Source organism: Musca domestica, unplaced genomic scaffold (assembly GCF_030504385.1).
Source record: "Musca domestica strain aabys unplaced genomic scaffold, Musca_domestica.polishedcontigs.V.1.1 2, whole genome shotgun sequence".
NCBI classification, from domain to species: domain Eukaryota; kingdom Metazoa; phylum Arthropoda; class Insecta; order Diptera; family Muscidae; genus Musca; species Musca domestica.
Genome location: NW_026712249.1, coordinates 15,697,266 through 15,724,755, shown reverse-complemented (window position 1 = coordinate 15,724,755; position 27,490 = coordinate 15,697,266). Strand labels below are relative to the sequence as shown.

Genomic DNA, 27,490 nt, shown 5'->3' with positions numbered 1-27,490 from the left:
TTTTTTTTTATTAATATCATATTATTTATTTAAAAAACTTTGGGTAATTGTTCTAAAATAAAATATTTTTAGAAATGAATTATTTAAATGCATTCACAAGAATGTTTTACGGCTCTACTTTGCTCCGCTTCGCTCCCCGCCACCACTACTTACTGCATGGGACTCAGGGCATGTGTAAAGTAATTCTTCTCCTCTCCCAGGCCACGCTTGACGACATGGGGGATTTTCTTTGGCACCATGGTAATGCAATCGATGATGGGACAAACGGACACGCACAACGTACAGCCCGTGCAGTCATCGGTGATGTGGGGGATATGGGTTTGGGGATCGAATTCAATGGCCTGGTAGCCGGAATCGGCACAGGTCATGTAGCATTTGCCGCAGTTGATACAGAGGTCCTGGAAAAGGGAAGAGATAAGGAATTTAGTAATTATGCATGGGGCTCCTCCCAAGGAAGTACTCACATCATCAATCAAGGCCACCTTCTGTTGCTTATTATCCAGACTCTTGTAGGTACCAATATGCGGCAGGGCCCTGCCAATAACATCCTTGACTTTGGGTACCCCATTGGAGTGACCATCTGTGGCCTTGCCATCTTGTCCATTACTGCCGGCAACATCATCTGTTTCGATTTTCCAAATGGGTCCCTTTTCTTCACGCAATTTGGCCATTTTCTCCTCACGTTCCTTGAGATAGGGACCAAAGAAGCCCAGGGTCTGAAAAAGAAAATTCAAAAATTTAAATTTCTCCCCAAAATTTAGCCATAGAACAAAGTCTCCCCTTACCTTATTACCCTCTCCGGTCAAGTGCATCACTGGCTTTCCCTTTTGATGTTTTGGGGTTGGTGGCGATTGGCCATCCCAGAAGGGGGCATTGTGTGGTGGTGGATGGACCTTCAGATACAGCAGGGCCTTCAAACTGGTACAATAGTCCTCGATAAGGGTAAAGTCCTGATTTTGCACCGAAGAACACACCTGCAAGACCGTGGCTCCAGCCTGCAAGAATTGCAGGGCCACCTCACCCGAATCAATGCCACCAATACCCAGAATGGGGAATCCTGGTAATTTATTGGCAATGGCCGAAATGGCTCTCAAGGCCATTGGTCGTGTGGCATTGCCGGAGACACCTCCATAGGTGGTCTTCTTTTCGCTACCCACTGCCGGCCAGGGTGTGGCATCAGCCTTCAGACTCATCAGGCCCTGGACTGTGTTGATGGCCGAAACACCATCGGCATTGCCACGTTTCGCCGCCATGGCAATGCCAACAATATCCGTGATGTTGGGCGTCAACTTGACAAAGAAGGGAATCTTAACAGCCTTGCGCACCCACTTGGCAATGTTTTCCACCAACACAGGATCCTGGCCACAGGCCAAACCCATACCCGATTCACCCATACCATGGGGACACGAAAGATTCAGCTCCAAGGCATCCGAGCCACAGGCCTCAGCCTTGGTGGCCAATTCCGTCCAATCCTGTTCATTGTACTGACACATAATACTGGCAATGACAATTTTGGTGGGGAAATCCTTTTTCAGCTCCGCAATGGAACGGAACCAGTACTCGGCCTTCTTTTCCGAAATCAATTCAATATTCAAAAAGGCTCCCTGTTGGGGGCCATAGTTGTAGCCGGACGTTGTTCCTCTTACAATGCGGGGTGAAACATTTGTCACCAAATCCTTGTCCAAACCGAAGGTCTTGGTCACCACAAAGCCCCAGCCCTGTTCAAAGGCCCGACGTATCATGGCCGCACTGGTGGTGGGTGGAGCCGAGGCCAAGCCGAAGGGATTTTCAAATTTCAGGCCACACATTTCCACCGAAATGTCCACATTGTCAATCTCGGTGTGGAACAGCGGCAAATCGGCCGGGGTGTCCAAGGGCAGGCCCTCCAAATAGCAATGCATGCTCCAGGCTGCAATTTTGCCATCATTGACCGATTCCACAGTGGTATCGGCAGCACCGGCCAAATCGCCACCACAGAATACCTGGGGTACCGTTGTCTGCAGGGTCTTCAAATTCAGCTTGGGCATGGACCACTTGTCCAACTCCACCGGGGCCATGGCCTCAATCACGTCCGCATCATACAATCCAGAGCCAAAGGCGGATATGACAAAGTTGGCCTTCAATTTGGTGGTCTGTTCCTCATCCTCCACCCATTCGTCGATTTCGTTTTGCTCGGTGCGACAGAATTCCATGCCGGTGATTTTGTTATCCTTTACCAAAACCTTACGGGGCGATAAATAAGGTAAAAATTCACATTTCTCTTCGCGGGCCAATTCAACCTCCTCGGGAACGGCACGAATACCCGATGAACCTTTGCGGAACACAACGAAGACACGTTTGGCACCACAACGCAAAGCCGACGTGGCACAATCGAAGGCCGTGTCGCCAGCACCCAAAACAATGACATTGCCATGGAGTTGTGGCAGAGCCTGGCTGGCCTTGCAGGCACACAGGCCAGGTTTGGAGCCATCGGCGACCTTGGGCAAGAAGCTCTTCGAGGTGTAGAAACCCATAGACTCGTCGAGACCCTTAAAGATGGGATTCAATTTGGGTTCGGGCAAACCAATGCCCAAGAAGACGGCATGATCGGAGGCCAAGAGGTCCTGGAAAACAGATGGAGAGAGAGAGCGAGAGAAATTTGGGAATGAGAATCTGAGGTGAATAAATTGTATTTATTGTGTGGTGAATAAAATATGAAATGTTGTGTACATAACATTCATTGTGGTGAATTAAATATTCACCGGGGTGAATACAAATTCGTTGGAGCGAATAAAAAATTCCCAATTTTTCAATGGTGATTAAAATACTGGCTATGGTGAACAGAAAATTTGATATGGTGAATATAATATTTTCTATAGTGAATAGAATTTTAAATGTGGTGAATAGAATATTTGCTGTGGTGAATAGAATATTCACTGTGGTGAATAGAATATTCACTGTGGTGAATAGAATATTTGCTGTGGTGAATAGAATATTCACTGTGGTGAATAGAATATTCTCTGTGGTGAATATAATATTCATTGTGGTGAATATAATATTAACTGTGGTGAATATAATATTCAGTGTGGTGAATATAATATTCACTGTGGTGAATATAATATTCACTGTGGTGAATATAATATTTACAGTGGTGAATGCAATATTCACTGTGTTGAATATAATATTCACTGTGGTGAATATAATTTTCACTGCAGTGAATATAATATTCATTGTGGTGAATATAATATTCACTATGGTGACTATAATATTTCCTATGGTGAATATAATATTGAATGTGCTGAATATAATATTCACAGTGGTGAATATAATTTTTACTATGGTGAATATAATATTCACTGTGGTGAATATAATTTTCACTGTGGGGAATATAATATTCACTGCAGTGAATATAATATTCATTGTGGTGAATATAATATTCACTATGGTGACTATAATATTTCCTATGGTGAATATAATATTGAATGTGCTGAATATAATATTCACAGTGGTGAATATAATTTTCACTATGGTGAATATAATATTCACTGTGGTGAATATAATTTTCACTGTGGTGAATATAATATTCACTGTGTTGAATACAATTTTCACTGTGGTGAATATAATTTTCACTGTGGTGAATATAATAATAACTGTGGTGAATATAATATTCACTATGATGACTATAAATTTACAATGGTGACTATAATATTTACTATGATGACTATAAATTTACAATGGTGAATATAATATTCACTATGGTGAATATAATATTCACTGTGGTGAATATAATATTTACAGTGGTGAATGCAATATTCACTGTGTTGAATATAATATTCACTGTGGTGAATATAATTTTCACTGTGGGGAATATAATATTCACTGCAGTGAATATAATATTCATTGTGGTGAATATAATATTCACTATGGTGACTATAATATTTCCTATGGTGAATATAATATTGAATGTGCTGAATATAATATTCACAGTGGTGAATATAATTTTTACTATGGTGAATATAATATTCACTGTGGTGAATATAATTTTCACTGTGGTGAATATAATATTCACTGTGTTGAATACAATTTTCACTGTGGTGAATATAATTTTCACTGTGGTGAATATAACAATAACTGTGGTGACTATAATATTTACTATGGTGAATATAATATTTACTATGGTGAATATAATATTCACTATGGTGAATATAATATTCCCTATGGTGAATATAATTTTCACTGTGGTGAATATAATATTCACTGTGGTGCATATAGTATTCATTGTGGTGAATATAATATTCACTGTGGTGAATATAATATTCCCTGTGGTGAATATAATATTCCCTGTGGTGAATATAATATTCCCCGTGGTGAATATAATATTCTCTGTGGTGAATATAATTTTCATTGTGGTGAATATGATATTCACTGTGGTAAATATGATATTCACTGTGGTGAATATAATATTCACTATGATGACTATAAATTTGCAATGGTGAATATAATATTCACTGTGGTGAATATAATTTTCACTGTGGTGAATATAATTTTCATTGTGGTGAATATAATATTCACTATGGTGAATAGAATATTCACTGTGGTGAATATAATATTAACTATGGTGAATAGAATATTCACTGTGGTAAATAAAATATTTACTATGGTGTATAAAATATTTCCTATGGTGAATAATATATTCACCACTTTAATTTTTCTACTTAGGTGAATAAAATAGTCACTATGGTGACTACAATATTCCCCATGTTGTTTCACTTACCTTCACCGTCAAATCCTTGGTCGACAAACTGCGATTCAACTCAAACTTCACACCCAAATCCTTGACCAATTCAATTTCGAAATTCACCACTTCCACAGGCAAACGATATTGGGGAATTTCCGATGAACTCAAACCACCCAAATAGGAACGTCTCTCATAGATGGTAATATCCTTATAGCCCAAACGTCCCAAAAAGGTGGCACATGACAACGATGCTGGACCACCACCCAACAGAGCAATTTTCTTGTTCACCTGTTTGGGTGTCTTAATGCCGGGTGGAACAATCTGCTTGACACCCATTTGTTTGAACACGTCCGTGGCATATTGCTGCAGACCACCAATGTTAATGGGTCCCTCCTCGGAGGCTTGCAAATTACAACCACCCACACACAGATCACTGGTCGGGCACACCATGCCACACGTCAAACCCAGGGGGTTGTCGGAGAAAATCGCTCTCGCAGCACCATAGTAATTTTTGTTGGCAATACTGGTGATAAAACTCTTGATGTCCAATTGAGTGGGACAGGATTTCTGGCATGGAGCATCGGCACATTTCAGACAACGGGCAGCTTCTTTGAGGGCAGCCCTCTCCGAGAGGGTGGTGTGTTTGATGTCTTCGAAATTGTTGTTCAACTTGGGACCGGCCTGTAGAGAGAGGAATTTGTTAGGGAACATTTTCATAAAAAGGGATGATAGTTCTTTGAACTTACTGCACAGCTGCGATCGGGGTTGCGCTTCCAATGCTTTTTATTCACTTTGGTCTCAGTGGTGGGCACCGCGGAACATTTCGTCTTGACGCGGGGATTCAAAGTGAGTAGATTCTGTGAAAAAAAATATAAATAAACCGAAACATAAACATAATGAAATAATAAACAAACGTTGGTTTTATAAAAACAACAATAATGGGATTAAGCCTGACAATTTTGCAACAACAGTTAATTTTTTTTAATAATTTAAAAATAGTATTTTTAAATTATTGGCAGTTTTTAAGAAATGATTCGTAAAATGATCCAAAAAAAAAAAAAATTTAAAAAAAAATCAAAATCTTATTTGAAATTGAAATTTGTCGAATTTTTGATACATATATTTTATCAACTGGGGTGTACAAGTGGTGAATAAAATATGAAATGTTGTATATACAACAGACACCATGGTGAATAAAACTGCCTGGGCGAGTATGAAATTCAATGTGGTGAATAAAATATTCACCGGGGTGAGTATAATTTCGTTGGAGCAAATAAAAAATTCCCAGTGGTGAATACAAAATTTTGGTGAATATAATATTTCAATGGTGATTAAAATACTGGCTATGGTTAATAGAAAATTTGATATGGTGAATGTAATATTTTCTATGGTGAATAGAATATTCGTTGTGGTGAATAGAATATTCACTGTGGTAAATAGAATATTCACTAAGGTGAATATAATACTCACTATGGTGAATATAATTTTCACTGTCGTGAATATATTATTCAGTGCGGTGAATATAATATTCATTGTGGTGAATATAATATATATATATATATATTATCAACGATATATTTTATCAACGATTTTTATACCCTCCACCATATTATGTAACTCCTCGAAATATTCATAATCGACCCTATGTCCGTTTGCCTGTCTGTCTGCCTCTCTGTCTGTTATAATCACGAATTGAAATAGAAGGCTAACATTTTGCATGTTTTGCAAATTTTTGCAGGTTAAGTTCGTAAATGCGCCATGTCGGTCCACGTCTTCGTATAACCCCCATATAACGCTACCTCCCGATCTTCGGTATTTTCATGAATTTTGCAACATTATTCATTTGCACTGATCAGTCGTTTGTCTGCAGGCAGATCGAGTTTGAAGATGGGCTATATCGGTCCACGATATAGTATAGACCCCATATAACGGTACCCTCCGATATTCGGTATTTTGATGATTGTAAATTTTTCAATGAAATTTGTCTGAAAATCCACAAAAGGAGTTCCTTCTGAGTACTTTACCCGCCTGCAAGAGTATTGTCTATATAGGTCCAGGTTTTCTTCTTCTTATATTCGCCATTTTTAGGATTTTAGCCACATTTTCCAATGGAATTTTCTGAAAATCCCTAATAGAAGTTCTTTCAAATCACTTTACCCCCTGGAAGAGAAATGCCTTTATAGGTTCAAAATATGGCATAGCTCACATACAACGGTACCTCCCGATTTACGATATTTTTAGGGACATTATTCACCGGAGTTTTTTCAAATTTCGTATTTAGAATTCGAAATGGGTACTACAGCCTATGACAAAAAAAATTGCGTATGCAGGCCCACGTCTACGTATAGCCTCCATATAACGGTACCTCCCTATATTCGGAATTTTGACGATTTTGGCTACAATATTCACCGAAATTGTTTGAAATTTCGTATTTGAAGTTCCTAATGGGTACTACAGCCTGTGACAGAAAATTGCCGATGCAGCAACAGGTCTTCGTATAGCCTCCATATAACGGTACCTCCACCTAAATTCGGTATTTTGATGATTTTAGCGACATTATTTATCGGAGTTGTTTCAAATTTCATATTTAAAGTTTGTAGTGGGTACTACAGTTTTGGCAACAATATTCAACGAAATTGTTTGAAATTTCGTATTTGAAGTTCCTAATGGGTACTACACCCTGTGACAAAAAAAAATTGCGTATGCAGGTCCAGGTCTTCGTATAGCTCCGATATAACGATACCTCCCAATATTCGGTATTTTGATGATTTTAGCGACATTATTTATCGGAGTTATTTCAAATTTCATATTTAGAGTTCGTGGTGCTACAGTCTACGACAGAAAATTGTCTATGCAGGTCCAGGTCTGCGTATAGTCTCCATATATCAGTACCCCCCTATATTCGGTGTTTTGACGATTTTGGATACAATATTCACCGAAATTATTTGAAATATCGTATTTGAAGTTCCTAATAGGTACTACAGCTTGAGACAGGAAATTGTCGATGCAGGTTCAGGTCTTCGTATAGCCTCGATATAACTGTACCTCCACCTATATTCGGTATTTTGATGATTTTAGCGACAATATTCACCGAAATTGTTTGAAATTTCGTATTTGTGACAGAAAATTGTCGATGCAGCTACAAGTCTTTGTATAGGCCCCATATATCAGTACCTCCCTATATTCGGAATTTTGAAGATTTTGGCTACAATATTCACAGAAATTGTTTGAAATTTCGTATTTGAAGTTCCTAATGGGTACTACAGTCTACGACAGAAAATTGTCGGAGCAGATCCACGTCTTCGTATAGCCCCCATATAACGGTACCTCCCGATATTCGGCATTTTAATGATTTTATGGACATTTTTTCACCAGAATTATTTCAAATTTGGTATTTGAAGTTCGTAATGGATATTACAGTCTGTGACAGAAAATTGTCTATGCAGGTCCAGGTCTTCGTATAGTCTCCATATATCAGTACCCCCTATATTCGGAATTTTGACGATTTTGGCTACAATATTCACCGAAATTGTTTGAAATTTCGTATTTGAAGTTCCTAATAGGTACTGCAGCCTGTGACAGAAAATTGTCGGTGCACCTACAGGTCTTCGTATAGCCCCCATATAACGATACCTCCCTATATTCGGTATTTTAATGATTTTATGGACATTTTTTCACCAGAATTATTTCAAATTTGGTATTTGAAGTTCGTAATGGATATTACAGTCTGTGACAGAAAATTGTCTATGCAGGTCCAGGTCTTCGTATAGCTCCAATATAACGGTACCTCCCGATATTCGGTAGTTTGATGATCTTATTTACCAGAATATTTAAATTTACCAAATTTAGTATTTGAAGTTGGTCATGGATACTACAGCCTATGACAGAAAATTGTCTGTGCAGGTTCACGTTTTATAACCCCCATGGTACCTCCCTATATTCGGAAGTTTGATCATTTTACATTACACACAGATTTTATAAAAAGATTTTTTTTCAAGTTTCGCTTGGTAATATTGTAACAGCTAATGACAAAAGTTGTCTATGCAGGTCCATGTCCTCGTATAGACCCTAATATACGGCTACATTCAGTATTTTTAAGATTTTTTTTACCGTTTTTTTTTTTTTTTTTTGGAAAATTATGAAATTTTTTCCAAATGGTGGAGGGTATTCAAAGTTCGACCCGGCTAATGACAAAAGTTGCCTATGCAGGTCCATGTCCTCGTATAGACCCTAATATACGGCTACATTCAGTAATTTTAGAATTTTTTTTTAACGTTTTTTTTTTGTTTTTTTTAGAAAATTACTAAATTTTTTCGAAATGGTGGAGGGTATTCAAAGTTCGGCTCGGCCGAACCTACTGCTTTTTTAATTGTTTCTTTTTTTATCTAAATAAGTTCCTCAATTGCCAAAATGTTTTTCGTGTTACAAAACTTAATTTAATTAACTCAAATTTACCTCAATATCCGGTATTTCTTTGCTCAACAAAGCTGGTGGACTCATTTTGTGCAGTGTTCTTTAGATTTGCTTCTTCGCCGAACTGAAAAAAAAAAAACAAAACAAAAAAATAAAAATAATAAAAGAGACTGTCACGTAATTGTGTGAAAAAAAAACTAAAATTGTTTATTCATCAAATATTACAAATGTTGTTGTTGTTATTGTTATCGTTATTGTTGTAAATGTAAACAAAGAAACCCGTAGCTACAATACGACGTACAAGCTTACGGCTTACTATTGCGGCATTAGTTTTTGTTTTGATACGACGTCCTGCCAGAGTTTACATATCGGACATTCGAAATGAGAGGAAGTAGAAGGAGAATAGCAGACGGGACAGTTCTGAGAATTGACAGTTTATTACAATGATGCGGATGATATTTTCAGCTGAACGTATCGGTTTGTAACTATTTGCAAAAATATTTAATGATTCATTATCGCCCAGGCGAAACGTCTGAGGCTAGAGCTGGAAATTTTGGGTGAGGGTCACTCTTGGTCCGAAGGGGTCAGATAAGGCTGGCTTAAATTCGGACTCGGTATTGCCCATTTCGTGGACAATTAATTTGAAATCGGATAAAGATATATATGGGAGCCATATCCAAATCTAAACCGATCTCGATAAAATTTGGCAAAATATTTCTGAGCTGTATTTGATATATTTCCCTGAATATCGTTGTTACGGAGTGCATATTACGGCTGTGGCTAACAAATATAACAAATCGGATGAACAGTATATATGGAAGCTATAGCTATATCTGAGCCGATCTTCACCAAATTTGGCATACTAGCTTCTAGACTCAGTTCGGTCGCATGTGCCCAATTCCATCCCATTTGGACAAATATTAGACGTTTGGTGCACAAAAAAAAAGTAAATCGGATGAAGTTATATGTATGGGAGCTATATTCAAATCTGAACCGATCTCGATAAAATTTAGCAAATGTATTTCTGAGTTGCACTTGATATATTTCCCCAAATATTGTTGTTACAGAGTGCATATTACGGCTGCGGAGGACAAAAATAACAAGTCGGATGAACAATATGTATGGGAGCTATAGCTATATCTGAACCGATTTCGATTAAATTTGGCATACTTATTTTCAGGCCTAATTTGGTTGTATGTTCAAAATTCCATACTATTCGGACTGATATTACACGTTTGGTGCACAATAAAAGGCAAATCGGACGAAGATATAGATGGGAGCTATATCTAAATTTTTACCGATTATCTCCAATTTCAATAGGGTTCGTCCTTGGGCCAAACAAATGATTTGTGCAAAATTTCATCTGGATCGGGCAATAAATGCGACCTGTACTTTGCTTACAAAAATACATGGACAGACGGACGGGCGGACGGACGGACATGCATAAATCGACTCAGAATGTGATTCTATTCAGATCATGAAAAGGAACTATGGGTCTATCTCGTTTTCTTTTGCATTTTACAAACAAATGCACAAAGACACAATACCCTGACCACCTTGTGGTGTGGGGCATAAAAAGTGTTCGCAATTTCAAATGACAGAATACTAAAGGTATGCAATTTAGTACCTTTTAGTACTTTTCGAGCACTTAAAGTACCACGTTCCAACACATTGTTCATACATCTACCCTACTTTTCAGCAGTTACCCTCAAACCAAAAATCAGAAGCTAAGCTTAGAACTATAAGGTGTCAACCCAACACTCAAAGTTACAGAGGTTATACTTAGAACTACAAGGTGCTAAATATACTTTATAGAACTTTCCGTACCCTTTTTAGCACAAAATAGCCATGAAACCTTTTCTGAATTAAATTTCGATTACATTGTTTGCTGGGTTATATTTGAATTGGGCGTTCTTCCAGCTCTTTTATTTTATTTTTTTTTTTTTTTGATCAAATAAACACAGCCTACAATGGAATAGGTCAAGTTCAAGCAGAATTTTTTTGTCATCTCTGTGTATATACATATGTGTGTGTGTGTGTGTGTGTTTTCCATTGTATGCCATTTACAAACTAAAATGAACTTGTTTTTATTTCGAGACCTTTCTTCGCCACTCTCTTATCGCTCTTGAATCTCATTTACTTCAATCACTTTATTGTGAATGCACGCATCTCCAACTTTTTGAATGACTTTGAGAAATTTGTGGCTATCATTTGATTAATGGGTTTTTTGGTGGGTAAAATTCCAAAGTGGGGAAAAATGACGCAACAAAAAAAAAAGTGTAGTAAAAAAATTTAAAAAAAAGAAACTTGGAAAATTTCCTACACAAAGAGGGAGGAAAATTTCTCGATATCATCATGGACAGTGGAATAAAAAATTGAAATATTACCAAGAAAATAATTTTTGAAGAAAATATCAAAATAAACAAGTAAAAAACAGTAAGTTCGGCCGGGCCAAACTTTTAATACCCTCCACCTTAGGGTAAAATAAACATTAAAAGAAATGTGGCAAAAACCATTAAAATGCCGAATATCGGGAGGTACAGTTATATGGGGGCTACACCAAAACGTGGACCTATAATTACAATGTTTCGCCACACGAACTAGGACCCATTATGACCCACAAATACCAATTTTTAGACAGATCAGTGAAAAAATGTGGCAAAAACCATCAAAATACCGAATATCGGGAGGTACCGTTATATGGGGGCTATATCAAATCATGGACCCATGCATGCAATGTTTCGCCACCGAAGCTGAAACCGACTATGACCAACAAATACCAATTTTCAGACAAATCCGTGAAAAAATGTGGCAAAAATCATCAAATTACCGAATATCGGGAGGTACCGTTATATGGGGGCTATACCAAAACGTGGACCTATAATTATAATGTTTTGCTACACGAACTAGGACCCATTATGACCTACAAATACCAATTTCCAGACAAATCCGTGAAAAAATGTGGCAAAAAAACTAAAATACCGAATATCGGGAGGTACCTTTATATGGGGGCTATACCACAACGTGGACATATACATGCAATGTTTTGCCACACGCTCAGGGACCCGTTATGACCTACAAATACCAATTTCCAGACAAATCCGTGAAAAAATGTGGCATAAATCATTAAAATACCAAATATCGGGAGGTACCGTTATATGGGGACTATACCAGAACGTGGACCGATATATCTCATTTTCAATACCAACCATCCTAGACACAATGTAAATAGCTCTGTTAAATTTTGGCGCTCTACGTCAAATAATGTGGGCTGTATCGTGATTTCAACAGACAGACGGACAGACAGACAGACAGACAGACGGACAGACAGACGGACATCGTTAAATCGACTTAGAATTTTATGCTGATCAAGAATATATATACTTTATGGGGTCTAAGACGAATATTTAAGGATGTTACAAACGGAATGACAAAGTTAATATACCCTCCTTTCCAAGGTAGAGGGTATAAAAATAGGAAAAAAACTCGGAAATTTAAAAATTCCGAATATGAGCAAGACATTCAATTTAGATAAAATATTGCAAAAGTAAATCAAAGGGGTTTTTGGTAATTGGAACTTTACGAATGTTACGAAATGTTCTAAAATGGAAGTGGTTTCGGAGATGTGTAGATAAAGATAAGGGTGAGATAAAAAAAAACTGCAACAAAGTCAAACACCATAATTTTTACATTTTTTTTTTTAATCTTTTTGAATGAAAACAAAAAGTGTCGGAAATAGAATCAAATTTTAGAATAATTTTAGATTTATTCGAATTGGTCACCTTTGGCACGAATTATGACCTTCAAATGACCAATGAAACCGTCACAAACAGCCCGAATGTTGCTCTACGGCATTTTGTCCCATTCCCGGCGGAGCGCTTTTTAAATTTATTGAGCTCTCTGTTGATACCTGGAATTTGGATATACAGGTGCTTTTGGAAATATGAACAATAGTTGTACGAAAAGTACTAAATTTGGTATTGGGTGAAGAGAGAGAGAGCTAAAATCGTCAAATTTCATATGGATGACACTGCTGGTGCATGTGGTTGAGAGAATGAGGTGGTTTTTGGAAATAATTGGATAGATAAAATATTGCAAATGTAAATCCGATATTTTAGTAATGTCCGAAAAAATTTATTTATATTTATTTACAGGGTGAGATGAAAAAACTGCAACCAACTTCAAACTGCAATCATTTCAAAGCCACTCGTCCGACAGCTGTTAATATTATTCCAGTGGCAGCTCATCATATATTGTTTACAGGCGTTCAAAAGCATTTTGGTGAGAATTTTCCAGAAAAAAAGTTATTCGTAAATTCGGAATTCAAGCGGGATAGTGTGATTTCTTTATATTTGGCTGGAAAACCACAAGTGGCTGTCGTTAGAGCACTCCAGCATTTAAATGTGAATAATTTTTTTTTTGTCTCTTACCATCGCTCGCTACCGTGATACTGACTGGTAGCGTAGCCCGACATCAAGGAAATGGACGAAAGAAAACAGCAAAAGAATCATCAGCAGAAATGGTTCGAACAGTACAGAAGCGACTTGATCGAAACCCGCGTAACAGTGGCCGGAAAATGACTCGTGAGCTGAACATATCGCAATATTCCATTCGGCAATTTTTGAAAAAAAAAGCTCGGCGTAAAGCCTTTGAAATTCTAAAAAGTGCAAGAACTTACACCGCCGCAACAGAAAGAAAATAGACTCAAAAGAGCTAAAGAGTTGCTTCGCTTGGCCAAAAGTGGTGAACTGCCGAATTTGGTTTTCTCCGTCGCCGATGAGAAAACATTCGTTGCCCAGCAGAAGCAAACAAACAAAATGAGAAAGAGGTCAAGAGGAAGGTGCACATTTCCTCTTGGCCACAAGAACACAAGTGCCGGCCATGCCGGTGATGGTGTGGGCCGCCATAACAGCCGATGATGGCTCTCCGCTCGTATTAATCGACCGTGGCATCAGAATAAATGCCGAATATTAGCGCGAAGGTGCATTAAAGCCTTGGGCACGCCAAAATTGGACGACATTCCAACAGGATTTAGCACCATCGCACTCAGCACGCGCCACCCAAGAATGGTTAAAAAATGAGGTTCCTCGCTTCATTTCCAGCGCCCAATGGTCACCAAAATTTCCGGATACCAATCCGTTGGACTCTGGTGTCTGTGGAGTATTTTGGAAAGCAAGGTTGGCACTAAAAAAATACCAAAGTGTCGATGACCTCAAGCAGCGCTTCGCCGGAAATGGGCCAATATCCTACTGTCTGTCTGTGGAAATCACTCTAAATTCCGAACGAATTAAAGTAGATTGATAAAATTTTACTGTCTGCAGGACTTTTGGTATTGAAATGGGCCATGTAGGTTCACTTTTTGGTATAGCCCCCATATAACTGTACCTCCCGATATTCGGTATTTTGATGATTGTAGCGACATTATTCACCGGAATCGTTTCAAATTTGGTATTTGAAGTTCGTAATAGATCCTCCAGCCTAAGACAGAAAATTGTCTGTGCAGGTCCACGTCTTCGTATAGTCCCCATATAACGGTACCTCCCGATATTCGGTATTTTAATGATTTTAGCGGCATTATTCACCGGTATTTGAAGTTCGTATTAGATACTCCAGCGTAAGGCAGAAAATTGTCTCTGCAGGTCCACGTATTCGTATAGCCCCCATGTAACGGTACCTCCCGATATTCGGTATTTTAATGATTTTAGCGACATTATTTTCCAGAATTGTTTCAAATTTGGTATTTGAAGTTCGTAATGGATACTACAGCTTGAGACAGAAAATTGTCTTTGCAGCTCCACGTCTTTGTATAGCCCCCATATAACGGTACCTCCCGATGTTCGGTATTTTGATGATTTTAGCTATATTATTACCGATTTTTTTTTCAGTTTCGCATTTGAATATTATAATGGCTTATGACAAATGTTACCTGTGCAGGTCCATGTCGTCGTATAGATCCTAATATAACAGCTACATTCGGTATTTTTAAGATGTTAACAAAATTTTTAACGGATTTTTATTGTTTTTGTGAATTGCCAAATTCGTTCCAAATGGTGAAGGGTATTCAAAGTTCGGCCCGACCGAACTTATAGCTTTTTTACTTGTTTATCTTACCCTGTATATTCTATGTTTAATTTTATACTGTAGGGTACTCTTTAGACATCATTTAAATCTTCTAAATAATTAATTCATTCCAATTCCTAATTCAAATTCTTCTAACAAACCCCAGCAACCACACCATATTTTCAAATTTTGAAAAAAAATATCTTTGCATTTTTATTATGGGCAACACGTCCCTCGCATTTGGTTTACTTGGCACGGTTTGGCATATCGAACAAGTTCCATAATACTTGCTTGCGGTGGCTGTTAGCAGTAGCGGTTGGACAGTATCAGCTCACTTATTTGCCTAAATAATATGAGAATATAAACAAATGGCAATATCTACAGATTAACAGGTGGCACATGCCTTCGGCAAAAGTCAATGAGATTTTAGGAATTTTTTGGAATTGATTCAAAAAAAAAAAAATCTCATAAATAGCCTTATTCATGTCACTTGAAGAAAAAAATTGTTTCATTTCAGCAAATTTTTTTCCGATACATGATTTATATTTCGAAGACTCTTTTTTTCCTTATTTTTCATTTCCGAAGAGTGCACTGGTTTCTTGGAAACTTTTTATAGATTAAAGCACAAAAAATGTAAACAGCCTATGTCCGCTAATTAAAATATATTTTAACTTACAATATGGTTATTTGAAATTTTGATATTGAAGGAATGACCCAAGTTCATCCACTTCTCATCTGAACATTCTGATGAGATCTGATATGTAGAAAAATTACTTGCCCGATTTGAACTACTACTACCTACGTCTACTACCTTCACTTTATTTGAGATATGTCATAATTTTTGGAAAATATGAAAATGTTTTTGAGGTACCAGATATTGTGGACCGAAGTATTCCACTTCATCTAATACGGATAAAAATATTGGGATGTGCAAAATTCTAAGAAAAAATTCTAAGAAAGAAAATTATACCCATGAAATTGGGTATAATTCGAAAATGTAACACTTCTAGGTGAGGTACGAGAAAGAGTGAGCCGATAAATTTCATATTCGCTTCAGATCTCTACTTGATAGAAATATTTAGATATACCAAGTTTGAATAGAATCGCTGACAAGTTACGAGAGAGATATAAGTTTTTAAAACTATGAGCTACCAGAAGGGGTGGGCCAAAAACCTATCCACTTCACGTCAGATCTTGTTTTAATAAAAATATTTGCGATGTGTGAAATTTGAAGAGAATTGGATGCTCATATCGAATTTTGGGAGTTCTCAAAATGTTGACTCTTTTTGAAGGAGGTACCAGAACGATTTTTGTTTGGGATTTTAAAAATATTTTGGATTAGGTTTTTAAAATTTATTTAAAAATATTTACTTTAAAAATCGCCGGTTTTGTTTAAAAGGTCCTTCACGATTTTTGGAGATGAAATTTCTGAAATTACTTCTTTCAAAATAAAAAAATAACGGACTTTGATAAGAAGAGATTGAAAATATTTGCCTAAAACATCCACAATTTTTAGCTGGGAGATCGAAAATATTTCCTCAAAAAATAACAAGATTTTCTGGTCAAAAAGTCCTTGAAATTTTCAATATTTGATTTTAATTTTATTTAAAAATATTTAGTTTAAATATTGCCGATTTTGATTAGAAGGTCCTCCACGATTTTTGGAGATAACATTTCTGAAAATACTTCTTTCAAAAAAAGGACTTTGATAAGAAGACATTGAAAATATTTGCCTAAAACATCCACAATTTTTAGCTGGCTGGCTGAAAATATTTCCTCAAAAACCTGATTTTTTTGTCAAAAAATCCTTGAAAATGTCAATGTTTTCAAATTCATGGATTTTTAAAATAAATATTTTCAAGGATTTTTTGACCAAAAAAATATTGTTTTTTTTTGAGATATTTACTAAAAAATCAACAATTTTTGGTCAGAATAAATATTTTCTAAAATTGAATTAATTTATTTAAATATTAAATAAATAAATTAATTTTTGGTTCGTGAAAATATTTTCGTAAAGAAATCCTCCTTTTTTGTGTGGCGGGCCTTGAAGACATTTTCTTAAAAAAAAAAACAAACGATTTTTGGCCAGAAGGACATTACAAATATTCCTTAAAAACTCCACGAATTTGGATCATTTTTTTAAGATTCCATTATGTTTTACTGGAAAGTTATTGAAAAAGCTTCTCTAAAAAATTCGCTATTTTTGGTCTGGAAGTCCTTAAAAAATTTCTTCAAAAACCACTATTAACATTAAATCCTTAAAAATTTTCCTTTAAATACCAAGAGGTCTAGAGGAAAAATCTTTAAAACATCTACGCATGCATTAGTCAAAAGGTCCTTGAAAATATTTATTTGAGGTTCACAATTTTAGGTGTAAAGGTCCTTATAATTCCTTCAAATTTTCAATTCCTTGTCAAGAGATCCTTGAAAATATATCCCTAAAATCTATGATTTTATGGTCAGGCGATCTTTGAAAATATTTTTCCTGAAAAAATATTTATTTCTTTCGTTCATTATTCCAAAGATCCTAAAAAATATTTCCTTAAAAGTTCCTGAGGTCCTTTTCTTAAAAAAATTCACAAACTTTTGTTATGAGGCCTTGATCGTCCATCGTTTGTTTATAAGGATGCTTTTTAAAAAAAATACTGGTCTGAAGGTCCTTGAAAAAATATATCCTTGAAAAATCAAAATATTTTTTCAAAATATCCTTAAAAATGTTTTTTTAAAGAAATTTCCGATTTTTGCTCAAGATGGTCTTGAAAATATTTCTTAAGAATCCATGAATTTTGGTCAGGATGTGTTGAAAATTCACGATTTTTTTTGTCAAATAGTCCTTGAAAATATTGTCTGAAAAATCCACAAAATTTGGCCCTTGGTCCATGAAAATATTTAGTTAAAAAATTATCGAGTTTTTGGCATTAAGCCCTTAGAAATATTTCTTTAAGTGCAAAAAGGTTTAGAGGAAAATAGTTTATGGCAAAATCCACGATTTTTGGTCAGGAGGTCCTTGAAAATAAAATAAAAAAATCCAAAATATTTCCTTTTTGACAAAACTAAAATTGGGAATTTTGCAAGGACCTCTTGACTCATGCATTATTTCCGAAAATGTTTTTAAAGACTTCCTAATTAAAATTGGGAATTTTTGTAAGGAAATATTTTGAAGGATCTGCAGACCAAAATCGGGGATTAAATTTAGCTAGGAAACATTTTAAAGACGGAATGTCAAAAAGCTTGCAATCCTTATCTAAACACCAAGGATCAAATAATGTCAATTTTAAGACAACATTTTAAAGGACCTGACAAAGAAATCTTGAAAAAAAGAATAAATTTTTGAAGGACATCTTTTTAAGGACCTCTTGACAAAGAGGACAAATTTTTAAAAAATTTCTGATTTTTTTTAAGAAAATATTTTCAAGGATCTGTCGACCGAAAATCGGGGACTTTTAAAGAAATATGTTCAAGGAACTGTTAACCAAAAATTATTGGTTTTAAGTAAATGTTTCAAGACCCCCTGAACAGTGGATTTTCAAGACAGTATTTTTAAGGACAGTATTTTAAGGACCAAAAAATTTTGGAGTCTTTAAGAAAATATTTTTGGGATCCGAATGAACCAAACTGAATTGAATTAATTTTTAACGGATTGTTTTAAACCAACTGATACGTTTCAATTTTTTTTAATTGAACTAATTTTTTTCTCGGGTGTATTATTATATTTTTTAATTTATTTAAATTATCACATACTCATTAGGAAAAAGTAGTTCGGGCAGAATACCCGTTGTCGTTTTTGTGATCTTTATTTATTTAACTTCGTTATTATGCTAATGAAACTTGAGGCGATTAGATATTCTGCGGGTGTGCAAAGTTGTTGGCGACTTTTTGGGCGAACAACGAAAATGTAAACAAACATCGAATGATTTTTTAAACTATTTCGTTTTGGTGTTTGTTTTTGTTTTTTCTGCTTGACATGCCCCCCATGGAATTGGGTGGGTAGAAGATATTGCCCAGCTGCGTAATAAAAAAAATTATTAGTTTTTTTCAAATGCAAAGTGGCATAAATTTTTTTTTTTAGACACATAAAAAGAAATACGGCAAGTGTGGTTAAATAATGGCAGTACGCCAACCGAAGTATTATCAGTAGCACCCATATTCCATATCAGTACCCCCCCATAGGAGATGTCGCGATAAGACGTTGAGATTACGTGGAGCAGCTATGAAAACAAAATGCTATTGCTATGGCAAAAGAGGTTGTGGCTGTGTGCAGGGCCAATATTTGTTTGATTTATGATGATTATGATCGTGATAATTAAGTTTAACATAATTATGAGCATACAACGACAACAATACATACTTTTTTGATTTGTAAACATTGTGCTCCTAAAACAAACACACGTATATATATATACATATATATAAATATATAAATATATATATATATATATATATATATATATATATATATATATATATATATATATATATATATATATATATATATACATATATATATATATATATATATATATATATATATATATATATATATATATATATATATATATATATATATATATATTTTTTTTTTTTTTTTTTTTTTAAACCACCTTGACTTTTAAACTTCAAATTTCAAAACTTTAAAAAATTCAAAATTTTTTTCTAAAACATTTCCTCGCGATACGACGACATAATTTCTTTGAAGAGGCTCGACAGAACATTTTGGGTAATTTCCCAAATTATATTCAAAATTAATTTTTCATTACGTGTTTTGTTCAACAAAATTGGACAACTAGACATATATTCTACATGGGTAATTGCCCGTATTCTAAAATTCAAAGCGTTTGCCTTTTTTATCATCTCAACTGTCCCTATCTTATCTAAATACTCAATTCCGCGAAATATATGCATTGAATTATTAGAATGGCAACAGCAAAAGTTGCAAAACCAACACCAACCTAACTGCAGTTGACCGTTTTGAAGAAAATTTCGAAATGATTAAAATTAAAAAAAAAAAAAAAACAGTAAAGAAAGTCTTAAAGACGGGGCGGGACCGACTTTACGATACCCTACACCACTTTACTAATTTAGTAGAGCTCCACATAACAATTAAAAGTTTTTATGGGAGAATTCAATCATACTCCACGCTATGATTATAATTATAATTTAAAGTTCAAAGAACTAAATATGCCGAAGCATTTGTATCCTTTAAATTCGGAATTGTATTGTCCATTTGGTGCACAATTAATTTGAAATCGGATAAAAACATATATGGGAGCTATATTCAAATCGGAACCGATCTTGATAAATATTTCTGAGCTGTATTTGATATATTTCCCTGAATATCGTTGTTACGGAGTGCATATTACGGCTGCGGAGGACAAAAATAACAAATCGGTGGAATTATATATATGGGAGCTATAGCTATATCTGAACCGATCTTCACCAAATTTGACATACTAGCTTCTAGACTCAATTCGGTCGTAAGTGCCAAATTCCATCCCATTTGGAAAAATATTAGACGTTTGGTGCACAATAAAAAGTAAATCGGATGAAGTTATATATGGGAGCTATCCAAATCTGAACCGATCTCGATGAAATTTAGCAAATGTATTTCTGAGCTGTATTTGATATATTTCCCCAAATATTGTTGTTGTAGAGTGCATATGACGGCTGCGGAGGACTAAAATAACAAATCGGATGAACAATATATATGGGAGCTATAGCTATGTCTGAACCGATCTTCACCAAAATTGGCATACTAGCTTTTAGACTCAATTCGGTCGTAAGTGCCAAATACCATCCGATTTGGACAAATATTAGACGTTTGGTGCACAATAAAAGGTAAATCGGACGAAGTTATATATATGGGAGCTATATCCAAATCTGAACCGATCTTGATAAAATTTAGCAAATGTATTTCTGAGCTGTATTTGATATATTTCCCCAAATATTGTTGTTGCAGAGTGCATATTACGGCTGCGAAGGACAAAAATAACAAATCGGATGAACAATATATATGGGAGCTATATCTATATCTGAACCGATTTCGATGAAATTTGGCATACATATTTTCAGACCTAATTTGGGTGTATATGCGAAATTCCATAAAATTCGGGCTGATATTACACGTTTGGTGCACAATAAAAGGCAAATCGGACGAAGATATATATGTGGGAGCTATATCTAAATTTTGACCGATTATTTCCAATTTCAATGGGGTTCGTCCTTGGGCCAAACAAATGATTTGTGCAAAATTTCATCTGGATCGGGCAATAAATGCGACCTGTACTTTGCTTACAAAAATACATGGACAGACGGACATACGGACGGACGGACATGCATACATCGACTCAGAATGTGATTCTATGCAGATCATTAAAAGGAACTATGGATCTATCTCGTTTCCTCCTGCCTGTTACAAACAAATGCACAAAGACATAATACCCTGACCACCTTGTGGTGTAGGGTATAAATATGTGGCACTTGACAGAGAGCTGTTTGATAGCTATCGGAAATAAAAACACCACATTCAACCGGAAAAAAAAACATATTATTTTGGTTCACAAAATCTTTAAATATATTTCTAAAAATCCGCCATTTTATGGTAAAGGGGATTAAAAATTCATATTTAGTTGGTAAAATGCGTCACCAAGAAGACATTCTGATAATTAAAAAATATTTTGAAAAAAAAAAAAAACAGTCAATAAAAAATGTTGATACGGACATGAAAATTGTTAAAAAAAATTAAAAAGATTTTTTAAAAAAAATATGAAAAAATATTTAAAAAATTTCACTTTTTCCATAAAAAAATTTAAATATTTATAAAATTTATCCACGGTAGGATAATTTCCAAGGTAGGGCATAGCAAACACCTGAATACAATTTTTTTCAAACCCTCCACCATTCTATGGAGGCTAAAATTTTGCGCACATGTTAATTTTTCCAGTAGGTAGGTTAAGTTCGTAAATGGGCCATGTAGGACCACGTCTTCGTATAGCCCCCATATAACGGTACCTCCCGATATTCGGTATTTTTATGATTTTAGCGACATTATTCACCGGAATTGTTTCATATTTGGCATTTGAAGTTCGAAATGGGTACTACAGCCTAAGGCAGAAAATTGTCTGTGCAAGTCCACGTCTCTGTATAGCCCCCATATAACGGTACCTCACGATATTCGGTATTTTTATGATTTTATGGACATTTTTTCACCAGAATTGTTTCAATTTTGGTATTTGAAGTTCGAAATGGGTACTACAGCCTAAGGCAGAAAATTGTCTATGCAGGTCCACGTCTTTGTATAGCCTCCATATAACGGTACCTCACGATATGCGGCCTTTTGATAATTTTAGCGACATTATTTACTGGAACTATTTAAAATTTGGTATTTGAAGTTCGTAATGGATACTACAGGCCACGACAGAAAATTGTCTGTGCAGGTCCACGTTTTATAACCCCCATGGTACCTCCCTAAATTCGGTGTTTTGATGATTTTAGCTAAATTATAAACAGATTTTTTTTTTCAAGTTTCGCATTTGAATATTTTAATAGCTTGTGACAAATGTTGCCTATGCAGGTGGAAGTTGTCGCATAGACCCTAATATACGGCTACATTCGGAATTTTTGAAGATTTTAACAGCATTTTTAACGGATTTTATTGTCTTTGAGAATTGCCAAATTCGTTCCAAACGGTGGAGGGTATTTAAAGTTCGGCCAGGCCAGTTTTTTACTTGTTTTTCATTTAAAATGATTATTGAACAAGACTCTGGTCTCTAGAAAAAAAAATATATTTTTTAAAGTTCACTTTTTAAATTCTAAAACATTCACATTTGAAAAAAGTAATCTAAGTTAATTTTTTTTTTTTTTTTTTGAAATCCACAGCTGAATGCGCAACTAAAACATCCGCGTTAAAAAAAAATCTCAAAATCTATGATCGGATATATTGTTAAAAAAAATCCAGGTTTCAAAAAAAAATTCGAAAAAATCTCACGTTTACAAAACTATTTGTTTAAACAACCACTTATCAATTTTGTTTTTTTTTTTCTAATTTGTTTTCAATTAATAGACTTTTTTCGCAAATGTATAACTTGCATCTTCAGGGAATTCTAACTTTAAGAAAGTACACGTTTATAAAAATATTCTTAAGAAATCCACGCTTACAATATTTATTCAAATCGACTCTGAAGAAATTTGTCACGTTTAAAAAAATATTCTAAAACTCGCTTTTAAAAAATCCAGAATTTACTTTTAGTAAATAAACTAAAAAACCCAAATTAAAAAAATTATTTTTAAAACGAAAATTAAAAAAATATTTTAAAAATCTACACTTGAGAAGAATGTTCTTAAAAATTCACGTTTGGAAATATATTGTAAAAAATTAACTTTTGAAAAAATATTTTACGATGGAGAAAAAGTTGTAGTAAACCTCCACTTTTGAAAAAAATACAATGGGAAAATACACGTTAAAAAAAAAACTGAATAAATCTACTTTGAATAAATCTACTAATTTACAAAAGTCCACTGTGGAGAAAAATGTCCCGAATTAAAAAATATTCCTACCAAATCTACCTTAAAAAATATTCTTCATAAAAAAAAAAACAATTTTTAGCCCATATTTGTTTTGAGATATTTAAAGAGGAAAAATAACATATTTAAAATGGCCATAACTCCTTAAATATCAACATTTCGGGGTGTTTTTACCCATTTTTGTGTTGAGATATTTAAAGAGGAAAAATAGCATATTTTAAAATGACCATAACTCCTTAAATGTCAACATTTCGGGGTGTTTAACCCATTTTTGTGTTGAGATATTTAAAGAGGAAAAATAGCATATTTTAAAATGGCCATAACTCCTTAAATATCAACATTTCGGGGTGTTTAACCCATTTTTGTGTTGAGATATTTAAAGAGGAAAAATAACATATTTAAAATGGCCATAACTCCTTAAATATCAACATTTCGGGGTGTTTAACCCATTTTTGTTTTGAGATATTTAAAGAGGAAAAATAGCATATTTTAAAATGACCATAACTCCTTAAATATCAACATTTCCGGGTGTTTAACCCATTTTTGTGTTGAGATATTTAAAAAGGAAAAATAGCATATTTTAAAATGGCCATAACTCCTTAAATATCAACATTTCCGGGTGTTTAACCCATTTTTGTGTTGAGATATTTAAAGAGGAAAAATAGCATATTTTAAAATGGCCATAACTCCTTAAATATCAACATTTCCGGGTGTTTAACCCATTTTTGTGTTGAAATATTTAAAGAGGAAAAATAGCATATTTTAAAATGGCCATAACTCCTTAAATATCAACATTTCCGGGTGTTTAACCCATTTTTGTGTTGAAATATTTAAAGAGGAAAAATAGCATATTTTAAAATGGCCATAACTCCTTAAATATCAAAATTTCCGGGTGTTTAATCCATTTTTGTGTTGAGATATTTAAAGAGGAAAAATAGCATATTTTAAAATGGCCATAACTCCTTAAATATCAACATTTCCGGGTGTTTAACCCATTTTTGTGTTGAAATATTTAAAGAGGAAAAATAGCATATTTTAAAATGGCCATAACTCCTTAAATATCAACATTTCCGGGTGTTTATCCCATTTTTGTGTTGAGATATTTAAAGAGGAAAAATAGCATATTTTAAAATGGCCATAACTCCTTAAATATCAACATTTCCGGGTGTTTAACCCATTTTTGTTTTGAGATATTTAAAGAGGAAAAATAGCATATTTTAAAATGACCATAACTCCTTAAATATCAACATTTCCGGGTGTTTAACCCATTTTTGTGTTGAGATATTTAAAAAGGAAAAATAGCATATTTTAAAATGGCCATAACTCCTTAAATATCAACATTTCCGGGTGTTTAACCCATTTTTGTGTTGAAATATTTAAAGAGGAAAAATAGCATATTTTAAAATGGCCATAACTCCTTAAATATCAACATTTCCGGGTGTTTAATCCATTTTTGTGTTGAGATATTTAAAGAGGAAAAATAGCATATTTTAAAATGGCCATAACTCCTTAAATATCAACATTTCCGGGTGTTTATCCCATTTTTGTGTTGAGATATTTAAAGAGGAAAAATAGCATATTTTAAAATGGCCATAACTCCTTAAATATCAACATTTCCAGGTGTTTATCCCATTTTTGTGTTGAGATATTTAAAGAGGAAAAATAGCATATTTTAAAATGGCCATAACTCCTTAAATATCAACATTTCGGGGTGTTTAGCCCATTTTTGTGTTGAGATATTTAAAGAGGAAAAATAGCATATTTTAAAATGGCCATAACTCCTTAAATATCAACATTTCCGGGTGTTTAACCCATTTTTGTGTTGAGATATTTAAAAAGGAAATATAACATATTTTAAAATGGCCATAACTCCTTAAATATCAACATTTCCGGGTGTTTAACCCATTTTTGTGTTGAAATATTTAAAGAGGAAAAATAGCATATTTTAAAATGGCCATAACTCCTTAAATATCAACATTTCCGGGTGTTTAACCCATTTTTGTGTTGAGATAAAAAAAAAGATTTTTTAAAATTCTTGCTTGGGAAAAAATTACAAATCTATGTTTGTAAAATATTTTTAAAAATTCACGTTTGAAAATATTCTTGAGATATTCACATACATTTTTTTTAAACCCCACATTTGAAGAAATGTTTTCACAACTTTATAAAATATTCCCTAAAAACGAAGTTTTTAAACAAAATTCCTAAAAAACAATTAAAATTTACGTTTAAAAAAAATATTTATAAAAAAAAATCGCCTTTGAACAAAAAATGGTTTTTTAAATCCAAAATTCAAACTCAATAAAAATTAGACAAAATTAGACAACGAGGATTTTTAGAAAATTTTTGTAGGACTATCAGAGTTTTTTAATATGGCTAGAATTTTTTTTATTTGATAGACTATCAGAGCCGTAATTATATTTATGATAATGATTATAAGGGGAATAAAAAATCTGCTTCATAAAATATGTCCTAAAATCGCCGTTAAAAATTTGCAAATTGAACTCTTTACAAATTTAGGGATTTTCGAGAGTTTTTTTTATTGAAATTTAAATTTGCAAGTTTTTGTATTCATTTGGTTTCCCAGCCTGCTCTTTATTTCCCATCATCCCCGGATTTTTCAAATTTTTAAACGAAATTTTTGAAGAATTATGTGACCCATTAAAACGGGGGGTTTTAGGAAATTCTTGACGGAATATGATACTTCGTATCAAAATGATAACAAGTATTGTTCTTAAAATATATCCTAATATCCATCCTAGTTGAAATTTTTATTGAAATTTTATAAAATTTATCTCGAATATTCGAAATTATAATTTTCAGTATTTTTTTTTTTTTTTTTTTTTGCTAAAGTAATGATTATTTCAATCTTGGATTTTTCAGATAATAAATTTGTCAGTGAATTTTTTATCAATTTCCTGTACATATGAATTTTTGTCAAATTTTTAATTTTAAAATCCACCCAAAACCAGTTTCGAAAGGGGTTCAAATGAAAAAAAAAAAAAAAAAAAAAAAAAAAAAAAAAACTATGGACAATGATCATTAAAAATATTACTATTAAATTTATTTAGTAAATGGTTATCAGCAAATATTGACGCTATTAATTTTTTTATAACAATAACAATAATATTATCACATTACAAACAACAAATGAAACAAGAGCACACGTCAATGTTTCTGTTTTTGCAAATTAAAAAAAAAAAAAAAAAATAACGCAAATATTTTTTTTTTTTTTTTTTCAAAATGACTATTAAAAAAAAAATATCAACACAAATTTGAATTTTTTCTTTGGTATCATAAAATTTGTATATATGTGTGTATATTTGTTCATTTTGTATATATGATCCACATATACATGTGTGTATATATGTATATACGCATTCTTTAATTGAGCCAAGATCATCCCCATTGTGAGTGACCGCGCATAGTGTCACCAGGGGGGCGGGGGCGCAACTAATACGTCATAGACACAATTTTGCTTTGAATATTTCATATCGCCACTGTCGGTCTCACTGTCACTAACACCACCACCACCGCCAGCACTTTATTATTTACGAAATTCAAAACCACCATCATTTTTTTGTGGTGGGACAGGCGTGTGTCGGTTCGTTGTAAATCAACAAAACACTAACCTTAGACGCGTTAAAATTCAAATCAAGCGTTCAAGTTTTTTTTTCAACACTTCACAGTTTTTTTAATTAATGAAACCAAAAAAAAAAATAATATTCTTTGTACCACACTAACCGATATTCAAAAAAAAAAAAAATTAAACACTTGAAT

General features: G+C 34.0%; 1 protein-coding gene across 2 annotated transcripts; it reads right to left on the bottom strand.

Annotated features, from left to right (window-relative positions):
- On the bottom strand, nucleotides 1-27,490 carry LOC101887760 (dihydropyrimidine dehydrogenase [NADP(+)]). Of its 2 annotated transcripts, XM_059121868.1 has the most exons (7): nucleotides 27,343-27,488; nucleotides 9,173-9,254; nucleotides 5,464-5,574; nucleotides 4,754-5,398; nucleotides 786-2,603; nucleotides 465-716; nucleotides 1-398 (listed from the first exon to the last, which is right to left on the bottom strand). In XM_059121868.1, exons 2-7 carry the CDS (start codon nucleotides 9,215-9,217, stop codon nucleotides 150-152), a joined length of 3,120 nt encoding a protein of 1,039 aa, XP_058977851.1. In that variant the 5' UTR covers nucleotides 9,218-9,254; nucleotides 27,343-27,488; the 3' UTR covers nucleotides 1-149. The 2 variants fall into 2 exon arrangements, with proteins under 2 accessions (XP_058977851.1, XP_058977850.1); XM_059121867.1 differs by having other exon boundaries at nucleotides 465-2,603; nucleotides 27,343-27,490.

Excerpts from the sequence above, each read along its gene's own strand:
- LOC101887760 (XM_059121867.1), bottom strand. The coding sequence starts at position 9,217 with ATGAGTCCACCAGCTTTGTTGAGCAAAGAAATACCGGATATTGAG. Across the intron at positions 5,399-5,463 it reads ACCCCGATCGCAGCTGTGCA|GCCGGTCCCAAGTTGAACAA; the intron begins GTAAGTTCAAAG and ends CTCTCTCTACAG. Across the intron at positions 2,604-4,753 it reads CCAAGGATTTGACGGTGAAG|GACCTCTTGGCCTCCGATCA; the intron begins GTAAGTGAAACA and ends TCTGTTTTCCAG.